The sequence below is a fragment of the Salarias fasciatus genome, unplaced genomic scaffold (assembly GCF_902148845.1).
Source record: "Salarias fasciatus unplaced genomic scaffold, fSalaFa1.1, whole genome shotgun sequence".
In the NCBI taxonomy this organism is placed as follows: domain Eukaryota; kingdom Metazoa; phylum Chordata; class Actinopteri; order Blenniiformes; family Blenniidae; genus Salarias; species Salarias fasciatus.
This window is the reverse complement of record NW_021941337.1, coordinates 4,572-28,726: the sequence shown is the minus strand read 5'-3', so window position 1 is coordinate 28,726 and position 24,155 is coordinate 4,572. Positions and strand designations below refer to the sequence as shown.

The window sequence follows — 24,155 nt, the reverse complement described above, 5'->3', positions numbered from 1 at the left end:
TCCAGCTCAGTCCAGCTCAGTCCAGCCCAGTCCAGTCCAGTCCAGCCCAGTCCAGCTCAGTCCAGTCCAGTCCAGCTCAGTCCAGTTCCTGCTGTCCTCCTCAGTGAAGACGAGCGGCCCACCCGTCCCCCCGTCTGGTCCGGCGTCCCCGGTGGACACGGCGGCTCCTGCCAGCGGCGGCCCGCTCCCCGGGGCGAGGAGGGGGCGGAGCTAAAGCCGGCCACGGCGTTCCTTCTCCTTCCTGTCAGGACCGGGAGAACAGGCACCCGGTCTCCGCTGAACCTCGTCACCCTCCAAGTCAGACGCCGTCGTGACCGCCGGGAATCGAACCGCGGCGCCGCGGCGGAGCGTCCCACTGACGCAGCCGGTCAGCGACGACACGCCTGCTCCAGGGCCTCCAGGCAGCTTCCCACAATGCACCTCTCCTCCTCACGCAGCGCCGCCACCAGCTGCAGCTGCTGCCGCAGCGCCGGCTCGCCGCACGGCAGGGGGCGGGGCATCTGAGGACGGACAGCGAGGGACAGTGTGTGTACCGGCCCAGAGCGGGGGGGGTGTGTGTGTGTACCGGCCCAGAGCGGAGTGTGTGTGTGTGTGTGTGTGTGTGTGTGTGTGTGTGTGTGTGTGTGTGTGTGTGTGTGTGTGTGTACCTGGTGCAGAGCGGAGTGTGTGTGTGTGTGTGTGTGTGTGTACCTGGTGCAGAGCGGAGTGTGTGTGTGTGTGTGTGTGTGTGTGTGTGTGTGTGTGTGTGTGTGTGTGTGTGTGTGTGTACCTGGTGCAGAGCGGAGTGTGTGTGTGTGTGTGTGTGTGTGTGTACCTGGTGCAGAGCGGAGTGTGTGTGTGTGTGTGTGTGTGTGTGTGTGTGTGTGTGTGTGTGTGTGTGTGTGTGTACCTGGTGCAGAGCGGAGTGTGTGTGTGTGTGTGTGTGTGTGTACCTGGTGCAGAGCGGAGTGTGTGTGTGTGTGTGTGTGTGTGTGTGTGTGTGTGTGTGTGTGTGTGTGTGTGTGTGTGTACCTGGTGCAGAGCGGAGTGTGTGTGTGTGTGTGTGTGTGTGTACCTGGTGCAGAGCGGAGTGTGTGTGTGTGTGTGTGTGTGTGTACCTGGTGCAGAGCGGAGTGTGTGTGTGTGTGTGTGTGTGTGTGTGTGTGTGTGTGTGTGTGTGTGTGTGTGTGTGTGTGTGTGTGTGTGTGTGTGTACCTGGTGCAGAGCGGAGTGTGTGTGTGTGTGTGTGTGTGTGTGTGTGTGTGTGTGTGTGTGTGTGTGTGTGTGTGTGTGTGTACCTGGTGCAGAGCGGAGTGTGTGTGTGTGTGTGTGTGTGTGTGTGTGTGTGTGTGTGTGTGTGTGTGTGTGTGTGTGTGTGTGTGTACCTGGTGCAGAGCGGAGTGTGTGTGTGTGTGTGTGTGTGTGTGTGTGTGTGTGTGTGTGTGTGTGTGTGTACCTGGTGCAGAGCGGAGTGTGTGTGTGTGTGTGTGTGTGTGTGTGTGTGTGTGTGTGTGTGTGTGTGTGTGTACCTGGTGCAGAGCGGAGTGTGTGTCCTGCAGGAGGCGCTGACAGACTGTCTTTGCTGTCCGGAGGCTCCACTCCTCTCTCTCTTCACACACTGGCTGGCCGAGCAGCACTGGCTTCCACTGGTGACTGAAAACACACACACACACACACACACACACACACACACACACACACACACACACACACTCTCTTTACTTCGACATCCAGCAAAATCTGTACAGTGAGATAAACGTCGATTTCAGAGGATTTGTTCCAGATGAAACTGGCTGGGACCAAGACCAGGACTGGGACCAGGACTGGGACCAGGACTGGGACCAGGACTGGGACCAGGACCACATATTGTCTTGATGTGTATCTGAAGCTCCGGGCTCGGTCTCTATTGTTCTTCGTCTGTTTCTTCGTTATTCTACTGACCTCGTATATAAACGCAAATTTGACCCCCTAAACATGCACGAAAACTCACCAAATTTGGCACGCACATCTGGACCGGCGAAACATTTTGTAAAGTAGAAAAATTAACCGCATCTACTCTCTAGCGCCACCTATATCCCAAAAAAGGACCAAAACAGTCGCTACAGCCCGCAGGAATATCGTAGAGATCAAACCGTTCGTCTCATCAAGATCTACATTTCACGCGCTGACAGCCCTGACCTAAATCCCACAGGAAGTCCGCCATTTCCCTTTCAAAGTCAAATTTTGCTCAAAATCACTCCTCACGCAAAAATGACCTCCTCCGAGACCGTTTGTCGTACAGACATCAGATTAACGCGACATGATAAAGGAGAAATTTCTCTACAACAATTGTGAACAACTTTGTCAAAAGTCTCACGGTGTGGATTTTATTAGCGTTCAAAGTTGGAAGTCTGAAATCCTGCCTTGCTCCTGCCCTCATCCGTTATAATGGGGAAAAAGGAAAAAAGTCGTGGCTAAACCGTGACTCCTATCAACAAACCGAGCACACGTAAAGCCTCACCAGGTTCTCCTGAACAAGATGATGTAACTTAAGTGGGGAAAATGTCATGTTACGAGGGGGTACCCAAAAGAAACCGAATTTGGTCAGAAAACAATAATAATAATGAGTTTGGGCTTCTGGCCGTCAGATGTGCTGCAGGTAAGCCTCGTGCACATCTGTGAGAAACCTGAGCTCCCAGAGTGACACTGACGCCTGTCAGGAGCTATTTATAGCAACAGAGTGCAGCGGCGGTCTGCGATTTTTCCAAAATGGCGACATTGACTGTGAAGCCAGAGCAGCGCAAACATTAAATTCTGCTTCTTGCTGGAAAAAACAGCAGCAGAAACACTCAGCTTGTTGCAGCAAGCCTACAAGGATGCTGCTCTGGGGAAGACTCAGGTCCATGAGTGGTCCGGGGGTCTGAGAAGGGCCAGATGTCGGCGCGTCAGGTCCGATCAGCGTGAAAACAACGCTGAGCTGCTTCTCGGCTGTCCAGGGTCTCGTCCACAGCGAGTCTGTCCCTCCAGGTCAGACTGTAAACCAGGACTACTACAGGAAGTCCTCAGACGCTCCGTGAGGATGTGAGGAGGAAGCAGAGCGTCGTGGCGGAGTGGAGCCGGTTGATCCACCACCACAGAGCGCCAGCGGACACGGCGCTGCGCCTCACGCTGTTTCTGGAGAAGAATGAGATGAATCTCCTCTCCCATCCGCCTGATTCTCCAGATGAAGCCTCCAGTGACTTTTTCTTGTTCCCCAGGTTGAAGAAGCAGCTGAAGGGACAGCGGTTTGCAGATGTGGAGGAGGGGACAGAAAAATCACAGCCGGCCCTGAATGATACAATTACGCACGAGTCTGACGACGCATTGGTGAAGTGGGAGACACGGCTGGAGCGCTGCATTAATGCGGATGGAGATTATTTTGAAGGCGACGGTGATGTTTTATTTTGAAATGTCAGAAATAAAAAGTTACAGTCAAATTCTGGAGTCTTTTGGGTACACCCTCGTATATGTATGTTTACACAGGTAAGAAAAGGTGTGCGCTCTGCATTTTTTTTGCTCTCAGTTATAATGGAGCCGGATGGGGAAAAATCTCGCGCTTCTCACAAACTGAGGCCTCTGGGGTCCAAACTAAAAGTCTGACTGCTCTGAAAGCCTCAACAACTGAAAGAAAACGAATTTTCCTATCAAACGTGATATTTTTTGTTCAGTTTTGTCAAACATGAATTGAACAAGGAGCAGTTGTTTCCCAAACAGAAACTGTTATTTCTCCTCTCTCCACTCTGACATGACCATATATGGGCGTCCAGTGCAGTTACACAGCTGACAGCAGCTGTCAATCAAACTCTGACACTCAGTGCCTTCATTCAGTGACTCTCAAAAGCAGATGGGAGAAGCTAACAGCTCCATGTTAGTGGATGGGACATGCTAACAACTCCTTGTTAGTGGATGGGAGATGCTAACAACTCCATGTTAGTGGATGGGAGATGCTAACTTCTCCATGTTAGTGAATGGGAGACGCTAACTTCTCCATGTTAGTGGATGGGAGATGCTAACAATTCCATGTTAGTAGATGGGAGATGCTAACTACTCCATGTTAGTGGATGGGAGATGCTAACAACTCCATGTTAGTGGATGGGAGATGCTAACTTCTCCATGTTAGTGAATGGGAGACGCTAACTTCTCCATGTTAGTGGATGGGAGATGCTAACAATTCCATGTTAGTAGATGGGAGATGCTAACTACTCCATGTTAGTGGATGGGAGATGCTAACAACTCCATGTTAGTGGATGGGAGATGCTAACTTCTCCATGTTAGTGAATGGGAGACGCTAACTTCTCCATGTTAGTGGATGGGAGATGCTAACTTCTCCATGTTAGTGAATGGGAGACGCTAACTTCTCCATGTTAGTGGATGGGAGATGCTAACAATTCCATGTTAGTAGATGGGAGATGCTAACTACTCCATGTTAGTGGATGGGAGATGCTAACAACTCTATGTTAGTGGATGGGAGATGCTAACAATTCCATGTTAGTGGATGGGACATGCTAACAACTCCATATTAGTGGATGGGTGTAGGAGCCATTTATCATTTCGTTAATTAACCACCAGGGGGAGCAGTATGAGGAAGTATAAAGGGAACACACAGGTGATCAGGGGCAGGTGTGCATAGAGGGACAGGTAACAGTCTTTCAATGATGGTGTGTGTCCGGCTAAGGGAAGTGGAACTGTACGTGTAAGCTTTCCTGCTTCTAAGCGGCGTGCAGACGGTGGATTTGTGTATGCACCAAAAGAGAATAAATATGTCACCGCACCGAAACAGCAAAAGCATGATATTTGATTTGATTGACTCGCTGTGTGGGCACACGTCCAAGACGATTCACCCTCTACACCCTCAGGAACTCAAGGTGTACAGGCCCTATAGGGAAAGGGCTGTACAATGGGACATGCCAACAGCTCCATCTTAGTGGATGAGAGATGCTAACAGCCACATGTTATTCGATGGGACATGCTAACAGCTCCATGTTGATGGATGGGACATGCTAACAGCTCCATGTTGATGGATGAGAGATGCTAACACCTACATGTTAGTGGATGGGAGATGCTAACAACTCCCATGTTAGTGGATGGACATCTCAGCCGGCGGGGAGGCTCGGTCCCGACAAATGCCGCTTGCGGCTTTAATTATTTACTATCTTTAATCTACGAGCTTCGAAAAGGAACCACATGAAGCTCAGCTGATCCAGTTTCTGACTGAAGCTCAGCTGATCCAGTTCCTGACCGAAGCTCAGCTGATCCAGTTCCTGACTGAAGCTCAGCTAATTTGACATATTAACATTATGCTTATTCACTGTTTTTATTTTTACCGACCAATGTAACATCTTGAAGCCTCTGAGGCAGCTGTTGTTGTGATACTGGGCTGTACAGAAATACATTGATTGATTGATTGATTGATTGATTGATCCAGTTCCAGGCTAAAGGTCTTCAGATCCAGCAGCGCTGGTAGGTGCTGGTTTGAAACCCTGGGCGCTGGATGTTTTCTGCACTGGTCATTTTGCTTCGGAGCCTCCAGAGGAGCAGAAGCTGGGTCCTGCTGGGCCCTGCTGGATCCTGCTGGATCCTGCTGGACCCTGCTGGATCCTGCTGGTTCCTACTGGACCCTGCTGGATCCTGCTGGACCCTGCTGGATCCTGCTGGACCTTGCTGGACCCTGTTGGGTCCTGCTGGACCCTGCTGGATCCTGTTGGATCCTGCTGGATCCTCCTGGACCCTGCTGGACTGGTCTGAGCCCAGCTCGCTCTGCTGTCTCCCTGACGGTTCCATTCGGGTCTGGTTCTGTGGCGGTGTGGTTCTGGTCTGTGTGTGTGGTGGTGTGGTTCTGGTCTGGTTCTGTGGCGGTGTGGTTCTGGTCTGGTTCTGGTCTGTGTCTGTGGTGGTTCTGGTTCTGTGGCGGTGTGGTTCTGGTCTGTTCTGGTTTGGTTCTGTGGCGGTGTGGTTGTGGTCTGATTCTGGTCTGGTTCTGTGGCGGTGTGGTTCTGGTCTGGTTCTGTGGTGGTTCTGGTTCTGTGGCGGTGTGGTTCTGGTCTGGTTCTGGTCTAGTTGTGTGGCGGTGTGGTTCTGGTCTGGTTCTGTGGCGGTGGGGTTCTGGTCTGGTTCTGGTCTAGTTGTGTGGCGGTGTGGTTCTGGTCTGGTTCTGTGGCGGTGGGGTTCTGGTCTGGTTCTGGTCTAGTTGTGTGGTGGTGTGGTTCTGGTCTGGTTCTGTGGCGGTGGGGTTCTGGTCTGGTTCTGGTCTAGTTGTGTGGCGGTGGGGTTCTGGTCTGGTTCTGTGGCGGTGGGGTTCCGGTCTGGTTCTGGTCTAGTTGTGTGGCGGTCTGGTTCTGGTCTGGTTCTGTGGCGGTGTGGATCTGGTCTGGTTCTGTGGTGGTGTGGTTCTGGTCTGGTTCTGGTCTAGTTGTGTGGTGGTGTGGTTCTGGTCTGGTTCTGTGGCGGTGTGGTTCTGGTCTGGTTCTGTGGCGGTGGGGTGCTGGTCTGGTTCTGGTCTAGTTGTGTGGCGGTGTGGTTCTGGTCTGGTTCTGTGGCGGTGTGGTTCTGGTCTGGTTCTGGTCTAGTTGTGTGGCGGTGTGGTTCTGGTCTGGTTCTGTGGCGGTGTGGTTCTGGTCTGGTTCTGGTCTAGTTGTGTGGCGGTGTGGTTCTGGTCTGGTTCTGTGGCGGTGGGGTTCTGGTCTGGTTCTGGTCTAGTTGTGTGGCGGTGTGGTTCTGGTCTGGTTCTGTGGCGGTGTGGTTCTGGTCTGGTTCTGGTCTAGTTGTGTGGCGGTGTGGTTCTGGTCTGGTTCTGTGGCGGTGGGGTTCTGGTCTGGTTCTGTGGCGGTGTGGTTCTGGTCTGGTTCTGTGGCGGTGGGGTTCTGGTCTGGTTCTGGTCTAGTTGTGTGGCGGTGTGGTTCTGGTCTGGTTCTGTGGCGGTGGGGTTCTGGTCTGGTTCTGGTCTAGTTGTGTGGCGGTGTGGATCTGGTCTGGTTCTGTGGTGGTGTGGTTCTGGTCTGGTTCTGTGGCGGTGTGGTTCTGGTCTGGTTCTGGTCTAGTTGTGTGGTGGTGTGGTTCTGGTCTGGTTCTGTGGCGGTGTGGTTCTGGTCTGGTTCTGTGGCGGTGGGGTTCTGGTCTGGTTCTGGTCTAGTTGTGTGGCGGTGTGGTTCTGGTCTGGTTCTGGTCTAGTTGTGTGGCGGTGTGGTTCTGGTCTGGTTCTGTGGCGGTGTGGTTCTGGTCTGGTTCTGGTCTAGTTGTGTGGTGGTGTGGTTCTGGTCTGGTTCTGTGGCGGTGTGGTTCTGGTCTGGTTCTGTGGCGGTGGGGTTCTGGTCTGGTTCTGGTCTAGTTGTGTGGCGGTGTGGTTCTGGTCTGGTTCTGTGGCGGTGTGGTTCTGGTCTGGTTCTGGTCTAGTTGTGTGGCGGTGTGGTTCTGGTCTGGTTCTGGTCTAGTTGTGTGGCGGTGTGGTTCTGGTCTGGTTCTGTGGCGGTGTGGTTCTGGTCTGGTTCTGGTCTAGTTGTGTGGTGGTGTGGTTCTGGTCTGGTTCTGTGGCGGTGTGGTTCTGGTCTGGTTCTGTGGCGGTGGGGTTCTGGTCTGGTTCTGGTCTAGTTGTGTGGCGGTGTGGTTCTGGTCTGGTTCTGTGGCGGTGGGGTTCTGGTCTGGTTCTGGTCTAGTTGTGTGGCGGTGTGGTTCTGGTCTGGTTCTGTGGCGGTGGGGTTCTGGTCTGGTTCTGTGGCGGTGGGGTTCTGGTCTGGTTCTGGTCTAGTTGTGTGGCGGTGTGGTTCTGGTCTGGTTCTGTGGCGGTGTGGTTCTGGTCTGGTTCTGGTCTAGTTGTGTGGCGGTGTGGTTCTGGTCTGGTTCTGTGGCGGTGGGGTTCTGGTCTGGTTCTGTGGCGGTGTGGTTCTGGTCTGGTTCTGTGGCGGTGTGGTTCTGGTCTGGTTCTGGTCTAGTTGTGTGGCGGTGTGGTTCTGGTCTGGTTCTGTGGCGGTGGGGTTCTGGTCTGGTTCTGTGGCGGTGTGGTTCTGGTCTGGTTCTGTGGCGGTGGGGTTCTGGTCTGGTTCTGGTCTAGTTGTGTGGCGGTGTGGTTCTGGTCTGGTTCTGTGGCGGTGTGGTTCTGGTGTGGTTCTGGTCTAGTTGTGTGGCGGTGTGGTTCTGGTCTGGTTCTGTGGCGGTGTGGTTCTGGTCTGGTTCTGTGGCGGTGTGGTTCTGGTCTGGTTCTGGTCTAGTTGTGTGGCGGTGTGGTTCTGGTCTGGTTCTGTGGCGGTGTGGTTCTGGTCTGGTTCTGTGGCGGTGGGGTTCTGGTCTGGTTCTGGTCTAGTTGTGTGGCGGTGTGGTTCTGGTCTGGTTCTGTGGCGGTGTGGTTCTGGTCTGGTTCTGTGGCGGTGTGGTTCTGGTCTGGTTCTGGTCTAGTTGTGTGGCGGTGTGGTTCTGGTCTGGTTCTGTGGCGGTGGGGTTCTGGTCTGGTTCTGTGGCGGTGTGGTTCTGGTCTGGTTCTGTGGCGGTGGGGTTCTGGTCTGGTTCTGTGGCGGTGTGGTTCTGGTCTGGTTTTGTGGCGGTGGGGTTCTGGTCTGGTTCTGGTCTAGTTGTGTGGCGGTGTGGGTTCTGGTCTGGTTCTGTGGCGGTGTGGTTCTGGTGTGGTTCTGGTCTAGTTGTGTGGCGGTGTGGTTCTGGTCTGGTTCTGTGGCGGTGTGGTTCTGGTCTGGTTCTGGTCTAGTTGTGTGGCGGTGTGGTTCTGGTCTGGTTCTGTGGCGGTGTGGTTCTGGTCTGGTTCTGGTCTAGTTGTGTGGCGGTGTGGTTCTGGTCTGGTTCTGTGGCGGTGGGGTTCTGGTCTGGTTCTGTGGCGGTGGGGTTCTCTACAATTCTACAATTTCATTCAGCAGACGCTTTTGTCCAAAGTGACGTCCAACACAAGCAAGAATACAGACATAAGAAAGAAAGAAACCATAGTAAATGCTTCAATTGCTTCAAGTGCGATTGGTCGAGGGAGCTGCCATCAAGCTGCAGAAGAGGAGCCACTACCCCCCTTTATTTTTTTTTTTTTTTTTTTTTTTTCTTTTTTTTTTTGTGTGTGTCAACTTAGTCAGTGGTCCATAAGTGCTGGGTTTTAGAACACCTGATCTATTCTTCCCTGAACACGGGGTCGGATTAAGACCCTCGGTGTTCTCTGAACAATTGAGTCTTCAACTGTCTCTTGAAAGTAGAAAGAGACTCGGCGGAACGCAGAGTCTGGTAGTTCGTTCCACCATTTGGGAACAACAGAGGAGAAGAGTCTGGCTGGAGGTTCAGAGCCGAGCTGGGCTGGAAGCTCCAGACGTCTCTCACATGCAGAGCGAAGAGGGCGTGAAGGAGAGTAGACCTGGATCAGGGAGTCCAGGTCGACCTGGATCAGGGAGTCCAGGTCGACCTGGATCAGGGAGTCCAGGTCGGCCGGAGCCGTTCTTGTAAGCGTTCTGTAAGCCAGGAGGAGAGATTTGAATTTGATCCTGGCTGCAACTGGAAGCCACTGAAGGGAGATGAACAGAGGAGGACCTGAGCTCTGTGGGCTGGTTGAAGACCAGACCTGCTGCATTCTGGGTCCTCTGTAGAGGTTTGACTGGACCTGCAGGGAGACCCGCCAGAAGAGAGACATCACGAGAGCCTGGACCAGAAGCTGGGGGGCCTGTTGGGTCAGGAAGGGTCTGATCTTCCTGATGTTGTAGAGGGCATAACGACAAGACCGAGAAACTGAGGCCACGTGACCCTCAAAGGTCAGCAGGTCATCAATCCTGACACCCAGGTTTCTGGCTGAGTTTGTGGGCACAAGTAGGCTGGAGTGAAGTTGGACCCTGATCTGAGGCTGGACAGATGGACAAGCTGGACAGACCATGAGTTCAGTCTTAGACAGATTTAGCTGAAGGTGGCGTTCCTTCATCCAGGTGGAGGATCAGCCAGACCTGCTGATATCCGAGCTGAGACTGTGGTGTCGTCAGGAGGAAAGAGAGGAAGAGCTGAGTGTCGTCAGCATACAGTGGTAGGAGAAGCCATGGGAGTGAATCACTGCACCAGGTGAGGTGGTGTACAGAGAGAAGAGTAAGGGGCCAAGCACCGACCCCTGAGGGACCCCTGTCGATAGGCCATGTGACCTTGACTCCTCCCCTCGCCATGACACTCTGAAAGATCTGCCTGTGAGGTGGACCTGGACCACAACAGGACGGAACCTGAGAGGCCGAGGTCAGAGAGTGGAGAGGAGGATCTGATGGTTCACGGTGTCAAAGGCAGCAGACAAGTCCAGCAGCAGGAGGACAGAGGACTGTCCAGCAGCAGGAGGACAGAGGACTGACCAGCAGCAGGAGGACAGAGGACTGAGCAGCAGCAGGAGGACAGAGGACTGACCAGCAGCAGGAGGACAGAGGACTGACCAGCAGCAGGAGGACAGAGGACTGTCCAGCAGCAGAAGGACAGAGGACTGACCAGCAGCAGGAGGACAGAGGACTGTCCAGCAGCAGGAGGACAGAGGACTGACCAGCAGCAGGAGGACAGAGGACTGACCAGCAGCTCTTGCCAGCCGCAGAGATTCTGTGACTGAAAGGAGAGCAGTCTCGGTGGAGTGGTCTCATCTGAAGCCTGACTGAAAAGGGTCAAGTAGGTTGTTGTTCCGCAGGTGTTCAGAGACTTGGTTACATACTGAGCCTCCAGTATTTTCGACAGGAATGGTAGAAGTGAGACTGGCCTGTAGTTTTCAGCCTGGGCTGGGTTGAGATGAGGCTTTTTTAGTAGTGGGGTGACGCGGGCTTGTTTAAAAGTAACAGGAAAAATGCCGGTTTCCAGGGAGGAATTGACAATGTGCGTGACTGCAGGTTTGATTATGGGCAAGATGGTCTACAGAATGCTGGTGGGTGTTGGATCGAGAGGACATGTTGTCGGTTTTGAGCTCAGAAGAAGTCTGGAGACCTCATCCTCACTCAGAGGAGCAAACGAGCAGAGAGAAGGAGCAGTGGTGGGTCTGAGCTGACTGGGCCGGTCCGGCTCAGAGAACTGGTTCTGACTGCAGCCTCCTTCTCAGTGGAAAAGGAGGCGAACATGTCAGGATCAGCTCAGTGGACGACTGAGCAGCTGGAGGAGGAAGCAGGGAGTTGAACGCCATAAACAGTTTTCTGGAATCAGAAGCTGCACAGATCTGGTTCTGATAAAAAGCTTTCTTTGCGGACTGCAAGCGGGAGGTAAAGGAAGCAAGTTTCTGTTTGTATGAGGACCAATCAGCGGCTCGTGGGATTTACGCCACTTTCTTTCTGCTGCCCTGAGTCCAGCTCTTTGTTCTCTCAGGACTTCTGAGAGCCATGGACCTAGTTGTTTTGTCTTGGCTGGTTTGGACACCCGGGGGCAGAGTTTGTCCAAAGAGGACCAGAGAGGACCAGAGTGTTTCTGTAGCCTCATTAACAGGAAGCGATGAGAAGTGAGAGTAGTCCGGCAGGACGGAGCTGAGCTGCTGTGAGGGACTTCAGGGTTCTGGAAGGAGACCATCTGTGTCGGTGTCTGCAGCGGCAGAAAGGCAGCCGCAAATTTGACCAAGAAATGGTCAGATAGGTGTAGTGGAGTAACTGTCACCTCTGCTATGGAGCAGTTACGAGTCAGCACCAAGTCAAGGATTTTGCCAGCTTTGTGGGTGGGAGGAGACGGAGCCAGTACCAGAGCAAAGGAAGCCATCAGTGCCAAAAAGTTCTGTGCCTGGGGTTTGTCAACGTGAATGTTCATGTCTCCATGACAACCAGTGGTGTGCCATCATCAGGGATGTCAGAGAGTAACATGTCCATTTCAGAGACAAAGCCATCCAGATTACCCCCTGGTGGGCGGTACACAACCAGAATATATGCTTTGATGCTTTGGGAGTAGTGACCGTTAGAGCGTGATATTCAAACGTTGTGTTGTTGTTCGACGGGCGCAGTGAGGAGAAGGACCAGTTGTCCGGAATGAGAATGCCAGCACCGCCTCCTCGGCCAGTAGAGCGAGGGGCGTGGCTTAACGTAGCACCGCCTCCTCGGCCAGTAGAGCAAGGGGCGTGGCTTAGCGCAGCAGACTCAGAGAGTGCAGCTGGTGTAGCTGAGTTTTCTGGGCGGATCCAGGTCTCAGTCAGGGCTAGGACCTGAATGTCTGAGAGTTTCATCAGAGAACTGATGAATTCTGTCTCATTAACTGCGGACTGACAGTTCCAGAGACCGGAGGTAACTGAGTGTGGGCTGGACCACTTCCAGAGAGAGTGGACAGGTTGTGTGGATTGCGTTTGCGGAGGACTACGCGTCTTTTCCGGTTGCCGACGATGACTGGGATACGTAGGAAACACATTGTGCGTTAGACTGTGACCGACAGACCTTAGTGACACCGGTGTCCTAGCTCGGTGGACTGGCGCAGGTAGACTCGCAGGTCTTCACACTCTGTGGGCTGACGCTGTGGCTGACGCCAAAGCACAGTCTGTGCTGTGAAGTACCTGACTGAGTCACAGCTGTGTCCAACTTGACTGATGGCACCCGGCTGACCCACCCCTGTCTGATGTCACTGGAGCCACACAATAGAAGGTGTGACCCGCGTCAACGACCTCTCTATCGGGCAGACAGAAACCGAAACTGCAGCACAAGCACCTAACCACCCCCAAACACAGCAACAACAACACAATAAGCAATTCAAACTCACCAAAGCTGGCTCTAACTTCTGCAGTCTAAGTGCTTGATTACTGAAGTCACAGATTACTGAAGTCACAGATTCCGCTGTCTTTATAGGCAAGGCTATCAGTGAGATCCCGCCCCTGTCTGATGTCACCGTGGCGGTGGGGTTCTGGTCTGGTTCTGTGCGGTGTGGTTCTGGTCTGGTTCTGGTCTAGTTGTGTGGCGGTGTGGTTCTGGTCTGGTTCTGTGGCAGTGTGGTTCTGGTCTGGTTCTGTGCGGTGTGGTTCTGGTCTGGTTCTGTGGCGGTGTGGTTCTGGTCTGGTTCTGTGCGGTGTGGTTCTGGTCTGGTTCTGGTGTAGTTCTGTGGCGGTGTGGTTCTGGTCTGGTTCTGTGGCGGTGTGGTTCTGGTCTGGTTCTGTGGCGGTGGGGTTCTGGTCTGGTTCTGTGCGGTGTGGTTCTGGTCTGGTTCTGTGGCGGTGGGGTTCTGGTCTGGTTCTGTGCGGTGTGGTTCTGGTCTGGTTCTGTGCGGTGTGGTTCTGGTCCTCACTACAGCGTCTGCGGCAGGGACGCCAGTCTCAGCGCCGTCAGCAGCCTCCACCCCGGACCGTCTCGGGACACGCTCAGGTTCCTGCGGAGAGACCGGCCAGAGTCCTCGTTGGTCCGCTGGAACGTCGGCAGAACGGCAGAACGGGAACCGGTCTTACTGCAGGAACCCGTTCTCCTCCAGGAACCTCATCTTCTGAGTCAAACTCCCATCTCCTCCTAAGACGTCCCAGAGGACATCTGGGGACGGACGGCAGGTTTCAGTCAAGGAGTCTTGAACCAGGAGGGTCTGCAACGTCCAGACTCACCTGCTTCCACGTAGACCACGCTGTGAGGGTTTTCTGGGGCCAGGAAGCCGTAGTCCAGCAGGAGGCGCTGGCTGTCATGAGCGCCGTAGTTTATGAAGACCTGCTGGAAACGCCGCGTCCGCGAGACGCTGCGGACTTCATAACACCGGCTGTCCTGGTTAAAGCCCGCCCGGACCTGAAGGGACAGGAGCCAGACCACCCTCCGCCCGTTACAAACTACCAACTACCAGCTACCAACTACCAGCTACCAACTACCAACTACCAACTACCAGCTACCAGCTACCAGCTACCAGCTACCAAGGACCAACTACCAGCTACCAGCTACCAACTACCAGCTACCAACTACCAACTACCAGCTACCAACTACCAACTACCAACTACCAGCTACCAGCTACCAGCTACCAAGGACCAACTACCAGCTACCAACTACCAAGGACCAACTACCAGCTACCAACTACCAGCTACCAGCTACTAAAGACCAGTTACCAAGGACCAACTACCAGCTACCAAGGACCAACTACCAGCTACCAGCTTCCAACTACCAACTACCAACTACCAGCTACCAGCTACCAACTACTAGCTACCAGCTACCAACTACCAGCTACCAACTACTAGCTACCAGCTACCAAGGACCAACTACCAGCTACCAAGGACCAGCTACCAACTACCAGCTACCAAGGACCAACTACCAGCTACCAGCTACCAAGGACCAACTACCAGCTACCAGCTACCAAGGACCAACTACCAGCTACCAAGGACCAACTACCAACTACCAGCTACCAACTACCAACTACCAACTACCAACTACCAGCTACCAACTACCAACTACCAGCTACCAAGGACCAACTACCAACTACCAGCTACCAAGGACCAACTACCAGCTATCAAGGACCAACTACCAGCTACCAACTACCAGCTACCAAGGACCAACTACCAACTACCAGCTACCAAAGACCAGTTACCAAGGACCAACTACCAGCTACCAAGGACCAACTACCAGCTACCAACTACCATCTACCAGCTACCAACTACCAGCTACCAACTACCAACTACCAGCTACCAGCTACCAAGGACCAACTACCAGCTGCTAAGGACCAACTACCAACTACCAGCTAGCAAAGACCAGTTACCAAGGACCAACTACCAGCTACCAAGGACCAGCTACCAGCTACCAAGGACCAACTACCAACTACCAGCTACCAACTACCAGCTACCAAGGACCAACTACCAGCTACCAAAGACCAGCTTCAAACTACCAGCTACAGCCTGGTGAGGTTGGAGGTCAGGTTCTCCAGGGGTCTGAGTGTTCCCACCTGCACGCTGGGCTGATGGTTCAGCAGGTCCAGGAAGGGAGCCAGAGCATAGGGGTCTGGTCCGGACAGGAAGCTGCTGGGCGGACGCTTCATGAAGACGGACCGGGTGTTGACGCTACACCAGGCCCACCTGGAGGACAGGGGACTGGTCTGACTCGGTCCTGCAGGGTTCTACTGAGACCCGGAGCAGAGCCTGTTCAGGTACCTCAGAGCCTCCGGCGTCAACACGTCCTCCGCCGGACGTCTCAGGAGCGGCGTCAACGACCTGAAGACACGGCGGCCGACGCCAGATGGTCAGATCGCTTCAGCCAATCAGCAGCAGGAAGTGGCGTCTCAGAGAACAGGAAGTAGGAGCGTCTCACGGCTGCAGATCGTCTGCACTGGGCAGGACTCCACACTGCCACCCACTGTCCCCGTGAGGTATTACACCAGGTCCTTCTTCAGCCTCCACCATCATTCCATCTCTTACTGAGAAAAGGTGGCTCTTATTGTGAAAAGGTGGCTCTTATTGTGAAAAGGTGGCCCTCTGAGTCTCTTCTTGTCAAACGCTCAGCGGAATTTACAGACGAGTTTTCTGTCCTGACCGATACGAGACACTTCCTGCTTCAGGCTGCCGCTGTGACTCTTAACGGGGACAGAATGGACGTCTCCAGGGAGACGACCGAGACCCTGCTGGTCTTCAGTCTGTCTTTCTTCTGTGGCTGCGGAACTCGGGACAGAGAGACTCACCTGAAGAAGTCCTGATTGGACGAGTGCAGCTCCCGTAGCTCCGCCCGCTGCTCTAAGGCCCGCCCCCTCAGGCCGCTGGGCAGGGCGGCCATGACGTCATCGGAGAAGTAGGCGGGGCAGGTGTAGCTGCTGGGCAGCACGTCGATGTACGGGAACCAATCAGAGGCTTCGCCTTTGCAGCGCTCACACACCAAGAAGACGCAGAGCGCCACCAGTGGCGAAAGACGAGGTTCCCACCTGTGAAGAGGACAAAACAGACTGAGAGCGGCCGTCCTTCCTCCACCCGTCCCCTCTAGAACCTTCGGTCCTTCCTCCACCCGTCCCCTCTAGAACCTTCTGTCCTTCCTCCACCCGTCCCCTCTAGAACCTTCTGTCCTTCCTCCACCCGTCCCCTCTAGAACCTTCGGTCCTTCCTCCACCCGTCCCCTCTAGAACCTTCGGTCCTTCCTCCACCCGTCCCCTCTAGAACCTTCGGTCCTTCCTCCACCCGTCCCCTCTAGAACCTTCGGTCCTTCCTCCACCCGTCCCCTCTAGAACCTTCGGTCCTTCCTCCACCCGTCCCCTCTAGAACCTTCGGTCCTTCCTCCACCCGTCCCCTCTCGAACCTTCTGTTCTTCCTCCACCCGTCCCCTCTAGAACCTTCTGTTCTTCCTCCACCCATCCCCTCTCGAACCTTCTGTTCTTCCTCCACCCGTCCCCTCTAGAACCTTCGGTCCTTCCTCCACCCGTCCCCTCTAGAACCTTCTGTCCTTCCTCCACCCGTCCCCTCTCGAACCTTCTGTCCTTCCTCCACCCGTCCCCTCTAGAACCTTCGGTCCTTCCTCCACCCGTCCCCTCTAGAACCTTCATGTCCTTCCTCCACCCGTCCCCTCTAGAACCTTCATGTCCTTCCTCCACCCGTCCCCTCTAGAACCTTCGGTCCTTCCTCCACCCGTCCCCTCTAGAACCTTCATGTCCTTCCTCCACCCGTCCCCTCTAGAACCTTCTGTCCTTCCTCCACCCGTCTGTCTACAACCTTCCGTCCTTCCCAGGACCCAGGGACCTGACGGAGAAGGCTCGGGCTGCACTGCTGGACGGGACTCCGGCGTCTCTCAGCCTGGAGGGACGGAGCTCTGTCCTCTGAAGTGTCCTGGTCCTGTCCCTGGTCTCATCGGTCAGTCCTCACGCTGGATCCTCCTGGCCTGCAGGGGGAGCGATGCGGTTCCGGTTCTGGTTCTGGTTCTGGGGTCCTCACCTCTTGATGTAGGGTCCCAGCTCGCTGTCCAGCACCGTGGACGAGGTGAGGAGACAGGACTCTGGCAGAGAGATGATCAGCTGATCGGGCTGATCGACGACAAACACAAGAAACACAGAGTTCCGAGTTCAGGAGGAAATCCACCAGCTGGACCACCAGAACCTGGTCTGGACCCCCGTCCTGCTAGAAACCTCACTGTTCAGAGGTCTATATCTAGACCAGATCTGTCTTCTGGTCCGTCTCAGAGAACACAGAGAACAGAGGTTCTAATGGAACCGGCCCTAAACAGCAGATCAGTAGAACCAGGGGTGGATCCCACTAGACCAGAACCAGACTGAGACAGAGAGTCCAGGACCTTCTGTGGAGAGAACCGACTGACCCAGAGTCTAGTCTCTCCCCCCCTCCTCTCTCTCTCTCCCCCCACTCCCTCTCTCTCTTTCCCCCGCTCTCTCCCTCACTCCCCCCTCTCTCTCCCTCTCTCTCTCCCTCCCTCCCTCTCTCTCTCTCTCTCCCCCCCACTCCCTCTCTCTCTTTCCCCCGCTCTCTCCCTCACTCCCCCCTCTCTCTCCCTCTCTCTCTCCCTCCCTCCCTCTCTCTCTCTCTCTCTCCCCCCCTCCCTCTCTCTCTCTCTCTCTCCCCCCCTCCCTCTCTCTCCTCTCTCTCTCCCCCCCTCTCTCTCTCTCCCCCCCTCCCTCTCTCTCTCTCTCTCTCTCTCTCTGGTAAAGCTCTGGTCCTGTAGAAATAAGTTGACAGAGGTTCAGGTCTGGTACCTGGATGGTCTGGAGGGTCTGCAGTCCTCTTCCTGTTTCTGCTCCGTCAGCAGCAGCAGAAGAAGGAGAAGAAGAAGGAGAAGAAAAGAAGGAGGAGAAGGAGAAGAAGAAGAAGAAGAAGGAGAAGGAGAAGGAGAAGGAGAAGAAAAGAAGGAGAAGGAGAAGGAGAAGGAGAAGAAAAGAAGGAGGAGAAGATCTGGTTTGATTCTTCAAACGTTTCCGAAAAACATGAAAAGTGTTAACTCCAGGATCTCCGGGTCAGTCTGGAGGTCTGGGTCTGGAGATCTGGGTCTGGAGGTCTGGGTCTGGAGGTCAGGGTCTGGAGGTCTGGGTCTGGAGGTCTGGTCTGGAGGTCTGGGTCTGGAGGTCCGGTCCGGAGGTCTGGGTCTGGAGGTCTGGTCTGGAGGTCTGGGTCTGGAGGTCCGGTCCGGAGGTCTGGGTCTGGAGGTCTGGGTCTGGAGGTCTGGTCTGGAGGTCTGGGTCTGGAGGTCCGGTCTGGAGGTCTGGTCTGGAGGTCTGGGTCTGGAGGTCTGGGTCTGCAGGTCAGGGTCTGGAGGTCTGGGTCTGGAGGTCTGGGTCTGGAGGTCTGGTCTGGAGGTCTGGGTCTGGAGGTCTGGTCTGGAGGTCTGGTCTGGAGGTCTGGGTCTGGGTCTGGAGGTCAGGGTCTGGATGTGGACCGGTACCGGGGAAGTGGGCCGGCTGCAGCAGCGGAGAGTCGAAGCCTCGGTGGTGGAGAAACTTCTGGAGCCTGATGAACCCAGGAAGGTGGTCCAGAGGAGCTGAGGGGTCAGAGGTCACATTAGCCAGGGGTCACAGTGACCGGCGGTCAGGTTAACCAGGGGTCAGGTTAACCAGGGGTCAGGTTAACCAGGGGTTAAATTAACTAGAGGTCAGGTTAGGTTAAATGTAGTGAAGTTAACCTGGTTCACCTGTAACTCAGTGTCTCAACCCTGTTCCTGCAGAACCAGAACCCGCTGGACAGGGTTCTGAGGGAACAGGGTTCTGAGGGAACAGGGTTCAGGAGGAACAGGGTTCTGAGGGAACAGGGTTCAGGAGGAACAGGGTTCTGGGGGAACAGGGTTCTGAGGGAACAGGGTTCTGGGGGAACAGGGTTCAGGAGGAACAGGGTTCTGAGGGAACAGGGTTCAGGAGGAACAGGGTTCTGAGGGAACAGGGTTCAGGAGGAACAGGGTTCTGAGGGAACAGGGTTCAGGAGGAACAGGGTTCTGGGGGAACAGGGTTCAGGAGGAACAGGGTTCTGAGGGAACAGGGTTCAGGAGGAACAGGGTTCTGAGGGAACAGGGTTCAGGAGGAACAGGGTTCAGGAGGAACAGGGTTCTGGGGGAACAGGGTTCTGAGGGAACAGGGTTCAGGAGGAACAGGGTTCTGGGGGAACAGGGTTCTGAGGGAACAGGGTTCAGGAGGAACGGGGTTCTGAGGGAACAGGGTTCAGGAGGGACGGGGTTCTGAGGGAACAGGGTTCAGGAGGAACATGGTTCTGAGGGAACAGGGTTCAGGAGGAACAGGGTTCTGGGGGAACAGGGTTCAGGAGGAACAGGGTTCTGAGGGAACAGGGTTCAGGGGGAACAGGGTTCTGAGGGAACAGGGTTCTGAGGGAACAGGGTTCTGGGGGAACAGGGTTCAGGAGGAACAGGGTTCTGGGGGAACAGGGTTCTGAGGGAACAGGGTTCTGAGGGAACAGGGTTCTGGGGGAACAGGGTTCAGGAGGAACAGGGTTCTGAGGGAACAGGGTTCAGGGGGAACAGGGTTCTGAGGGAACAGGGTTCAGGGGGAACAGGGTTCTGAGGGAACAGGGTTCTGGGGGAACAGGGTTCTGAGGGAACAGGGTTCAGGGGGAACAGGGTTCTGAGGGAACAGGGTTCTGGGGGAACAGGGTTCTGAGGGAACAGGGTTCTGAGGGAACAGGGTTCTGGGGGAACAGGGTTCTGAGGGAACAGGGTTCAGGAGGAACAGGGTTCTGAGGGAACAGGGTTCAGGAGGAACGGGGTTCTGGGGGAACAGGGTTCTGAGGGAACAGGGTTCAGGAGGAACAGGGTTCAGGAGGAACAGGGTTCTGGGGGAACAGGGTTCTGAGGGAACAGGGTTCAGGAGGAACAGGGTTCTGGGGGAACAGGGTTCTGAGGGAACAGGGTTCAGGAGGAACAGGGTTCTGAGGGAACAGGGTTCAGGAGGAACAGGGTTCTGGGGGAACAGGGTTCAGGAGGAACAGGGTTCTGAGGGAACAGGGTTCAGGAGGAACAGGGTTCAGGAGGAACAGGGTTCTGAGGGAACAGGGTTCAGGAGGAACAGGGTTCAGGAGGAACAGGGTTCTGGGGGAACAGGGTTCTGAGGGAACAGGGTTCAGGAGGAACAGGGTTCTGGGGGAACAGGGTTCTGAGGGAACAGGGTTCAGGAGGAACAGGGTTCTGGGGGAACAGGGTTCTGAGGGAACAGGGTTCAGGAGGGACGGGGTTCTGAGGGAACAGGGTTCAGGAGGAACATGGTTCTGAGGGAACAGGGTTCAGGAGGAACAGGGTTCTGGGGGAACAGGGTTCAGGAGGAACAGGGTTCTGAGGGAACAGGGTTCTGAGGGAACAGGGTTCTGAGGGAACAGGGTTCTGAGGGAACAGGGTTCTGGGGGAACAGGGTTCTGAGGGAACAGGGTTCTGAGGGAACAGGGTTCTGGGGAACAGGGTTCGGGAGGAACAGGGTTCTGAGGGAACAGGGTTCAGGGGGAACAGGGTTCTGAGGGAACAGGGTTCAGGGGGAACAGGGTTCTGAGGGAACAGGGTTCTGGGGGAACAGGGTTCTGAGGGAACAGGGTTCTGAGGGAACAGGGTTCTGGGGGAACAGGGTTCTGAGGGAACAGGGTTCAGGAGGAACAGGGTTCTGAGGGAACAGGGTTCTGAGGGAACAGGGTTCAGGAGGAACGGGGTTCTGGGGAACAGGGTTCTGAGGGAACAGGGTTCAGGAGGAACAGGGTTCAGGAGGAACAGGGTTCTGGGGGAACAGGGTTCTGAGGGAACAGGGTTCAGGAGGAACAGGGTTCTGAGGGAACAGGGTTCAGGAGGAACAGGGTTCTGAGGGAACAGGGTTCTGGGGGAACAGGGTTCAGGAGGAACAGGGTTCTGGGGGAACAGGGTTCTGAGGGAACAGGGTTCAGGAGGAACAGGGTTCTGAGGGAACAGGGTTCAGGAGGAACAGGGTTCTGAGGGAACAGGGTTCTGAGGGAACAGGGTTCTGAGGGAACAGGGTTCAGGAGGAGCAGGGTTCTGGGGGAACAGGGTTCTGAGGGAACAGGGTTCTGGGGGAACAGGGTTCTGAGGGAACAGGGTTCAGGAGGAGCAGGGTTCTGGGGGAACAGGGTTCTGAGGGAACAGGGTTCTGGGGGAACAGGGTTCTGAGGGAACAGGGTTCAGGAGGAACAGGGTTCAGGAGGAACAGGGTTCAGGAGGAACAGGGTTCTGAGGGAACAGGGTTCAGGAGGAACAGGGTTCAGGAGGAACAGGGTTCTGAGGGAACAGGGTTCAGGAGGAACAGGGTTCTGAGGGAACAGGGTTCAGGAGGAACAGGGTTCAGGAGGAACAGGGTTCAGGAGGAACAGGGTTCTGAGGGAACAGGGTTCAGGAGGAACAGGGTTCAGGAGGAACAGGGTTCTGGGGGAACAGGGTAGGAGAACAGATCTAAACCCTGCAGACAGAAATCAGGGAGGTTCTCCTACTTGTCAGAGAGACTCCATCACTCCTCTTCCTCCTCCTCCTCTTCCTCGCAGTTCGACCAGCTGGACGACCCCGAGCCAGGCCCGCTCCACCCGCTCCACCCGGCATCACTCCATCAGCTCCACCAGCTCCATCAGCTCCACCTGGCATCGCTCCATCAGCTCCATCAGCTCCACCAGCTCCACCCGGCATCACTCCATCAGCTCCATCAGCTCCATCAGCTCCACCAGCTCCACCCGCTCCACCCGGCATCGCTCCATCAGCTCCACCCGCTCCACCCGGCATCACTCCATCAGCTCCACCAGCTCCATCAGCTCCACCTGGCATCGCTCCACCAGCTCCACCAGCTCCACCCGGCATCACTCCATCAGGTGTGACCTGGTGTAGTTTGAGTCCGGTGGAGGGTGGAGGAGCAGAAGATAGTTACTGATCAAAGCTCAAAGCCGTCATGAAGCTCAAGAGCACTTCAGCAGAGTCAAAAGGAAAAGAATAAAACATAAAACTGTCCTGGATCTGCAGGACGTCTGTTTCCCCTGCTGGTAAACCCTGTCCCAGAGCAGCAGGTCCTGAAGAACCAGGGACCAGGACCTGAAGAACCAGGGATCAGGACCCGAAGAACCAGGGACCAGGACCTGAAGAACCAGGGACCAGGACCCGAAGAACCAGGGACCAGGACCTGATGCACCAGGGACCAGGACCTGAAGAACCAGGGACCAGGACCTGATGAACCAGGGACCCAGACCTGAAGAACCAGGGACCAGGACCTGAAGAACCAGGGACCAGGTCCTGAAGCACCAGGGACCAGGTCCTGAAGAACCGGGGACCAGGTCCTGACGAACCAGGGACCAGGTCCTGAAGAACCGGGGACCAGGTCCTGAAGAACTAGGGACCAGGACCTGATGAACCAGGGACCAGGTCCTGAAGAACCAGGGACCAGGACCTGATGAACCAGGGACCAGGACCTGAAGAACCAGGGACCAGGTCCTGAAGAATCAGGGACCAGGTCCTGAAGAACTGGGGACCAGGACCTGAAGAACCGGGGACCAGGACCTGATGAACCAGGGACCAGGACCTGAAGAACCAGGGACCAGGTCCTGAAGAATCAGGGACCAGGTCCTGAAGAACTGGGGACCAGGACCTGAAGAACCGGGGACCAGGACCTGATGAACCGGGGACCAGGACCTGAAGAACCAGGGACCAGGTCCTGAAGAACCAGGGACCAGGACCTGATGAACTTCTTCTGACATGCACAGTTTCCTCTCCAGTCGATCAGACTTTCTGGGCCTGTTCACACTCGGCAGCATCTTGCTCAGGGTTACCTCAGCAAGATGGCGCTTTGACCCATCTAAGATGGCGATTTGAAACCCAGCACAGCCAATCCTGTCCTGTTTTCTCTGACATCACACCCTCACGCAAGTTAAGCCCCTCCCACAAGAACGTGCGACGAACGCCCCTCGACCAATCACGGTTAGAGCCTCAGGGGCTCTTCTGATTGGTCAAAGATACCTGGAGCTGTGAGATTCCTTTTCAGCTCAGAACAGAGACAGATGGAAGCGCTGCCCCCTGGTGGTAGAGCAGTGATGCTGCACTCCTAAAGGATTATCAATGATACTCTAACATTTAATCCAAAGAAAACACAGAAAAATTAGCACTGACTAGCAGAATCCTGCCTACAGCAGCTTTAAAATTGTTCAGCCGCCAGTTTGATTCTGATCAAACTCCCCTCATGCACACTGGACGCGGTCCGGCTGCAGTCCGGCTCCGGTCCGGCTCCGGCCGGTACACCGGAACACTGTGATTCACCGCCTGCGGTGTCTCCGCAGTCAAGCCGGACGAGGTTGCCAGATCTGTCGTTATCCCCCGTAGACAATTTGAAACCCATTTTACTCAATAGAAAGCAGCCAAACCGCCGTCTCGGATGAAAATGCACGTTAAAACGGTATTTGCATGATAAAAAACATGTCGTAAACACATAATCATTTCATCAACCCGTCCGACGTGTTCAAAAAAGACGCTTGATTTGGAACAAACCCGCCCAATCTGGCAACACGGAGCTGCTCCGGTCACAGAGCTATTTTCATTTTGGAGTCATTTGGCTTCTCAGCAGTGACGAAGAACAAAACGGTTCATTCTTCTAAAGCGTATAATGGCTACATGACGTTGTTTGTTCTGTTTTCTACCAGAAGAAGTAAAAAAAATAGAATATTAAGGCAAAAACACGACACAGATTTTATTTTGAAGTGATTTATTTTGGAACACGTATCGCGTTTCCTTCCGGCACCCGACTTGCTTCCGTCTGGATTGATGCGGTAGGGCTGGCTCCGGCATGCGGGAAAATACCCCCGATGCACACTGGATGCGGTCCGGCTACGGAACGGCTCCGGTCCGGACACCGCAGCTAATCCGTAGTCATTAAAATCAATGCTGTGATGCACACCGGGTCCGGTCCGGCCGGTGTACATCACAGCATCCAGTGTGCACCGGGGGTCCGGCGATCTGCCATGGAACATGGCCTGGATCACACACTCTCCCAGAGCAGACACGAACACGGAAGAATAAAGAAAAACACACAAATCAACACCAATTAAAGACGCTTCAGCAGCATACCTGTGCGCATGCGCGAGGCAAGACCGAATAAATCCTTCAAACCGTCCTAAAATGTGAAATCTGTACTCCTCCAGCTGCGTGCGGCACCACGTGTCCCTCTTGTTTTTCCGGGTCTGCGCAGTCAGGGTGCGCAGTGGAGCTCCCGCCTCCTCCAGTCCTGTTTGCAACTTTCTGCCTTCAGTCCTCCTTCCTCCGCTCCGTCTTCACCGTGTGGACCTCCTCCACCCGCCGCTCTCCTCCACCCCGAGACTCTCCTCCACCCGCCGCTCTCCTCCACCCCGAGACTCTCCTCCACCCCGAGACTCTCCTCCACCCGCCGCTCTC

At 55.0% G+C, this 24,155-nt stretch overlaps 1 protein-coding gene across 1 annotated transcript; it reads right to left on the bottom strand.

The window, feature by feature from the left end:
- On the bottom strand, nucleotides 1-24,155 carry setd4 (SET domain containing 4). Its single transcript, XM_030087041.1, has 14 exons — nucleotides 23,832-24,155; nucleotides 21,560-21,602; nucleotides 21,227-21,367; nucleotides 18,189-18,284; nucleotides 17,506-17,543; nucleotides 16,736-16,824; nucleotides 15,502-15,738; nucleotides 14,978-15,037; nucleotides 14,773-14,902; nucleotides 13,460-13,634; nucleotides 13,313-13,391; nucleotides 13,156-13,236; nucleotides 1,509-1,632; nucleotides 1-500 (listed from the first exon to the last, which is right to left on the bottom strand). Exons 2-14 carry the CDS (start codon nucleotides 21,582-21,584, stop codon nucleotides 369-371), a joined length of 1,407 nt encoding a protein of 468 aa, XP_029942901.1. The 5' UTR covers nucleotides 21,585-21,602; nucleotides 23,832-24,155; the 3' UTR covers nucleotides 1-368.

Coding starts and splice junctions, on each gene's coding strand:
- setd4 (XM_030087041.1), bottom strand. CDS start 21,584: ATGCCGGGTGGAGCTGGTGGAGCTG. Junction 15,739..16,735: donor CTGGGACCCTACATCAAGAG/GTGAGGACCCCA, acceptor TCCTCTTCACAG/GTGGGAACCTCGTCTTTCGC. Junction 13,392..13,459: donor CGTGGTCTACGTGGAAGCAG/GTGAGTCTGGAC, acceptor GTCCGTCCCCAG/ATGTCCTCTGGGACGTCTTA.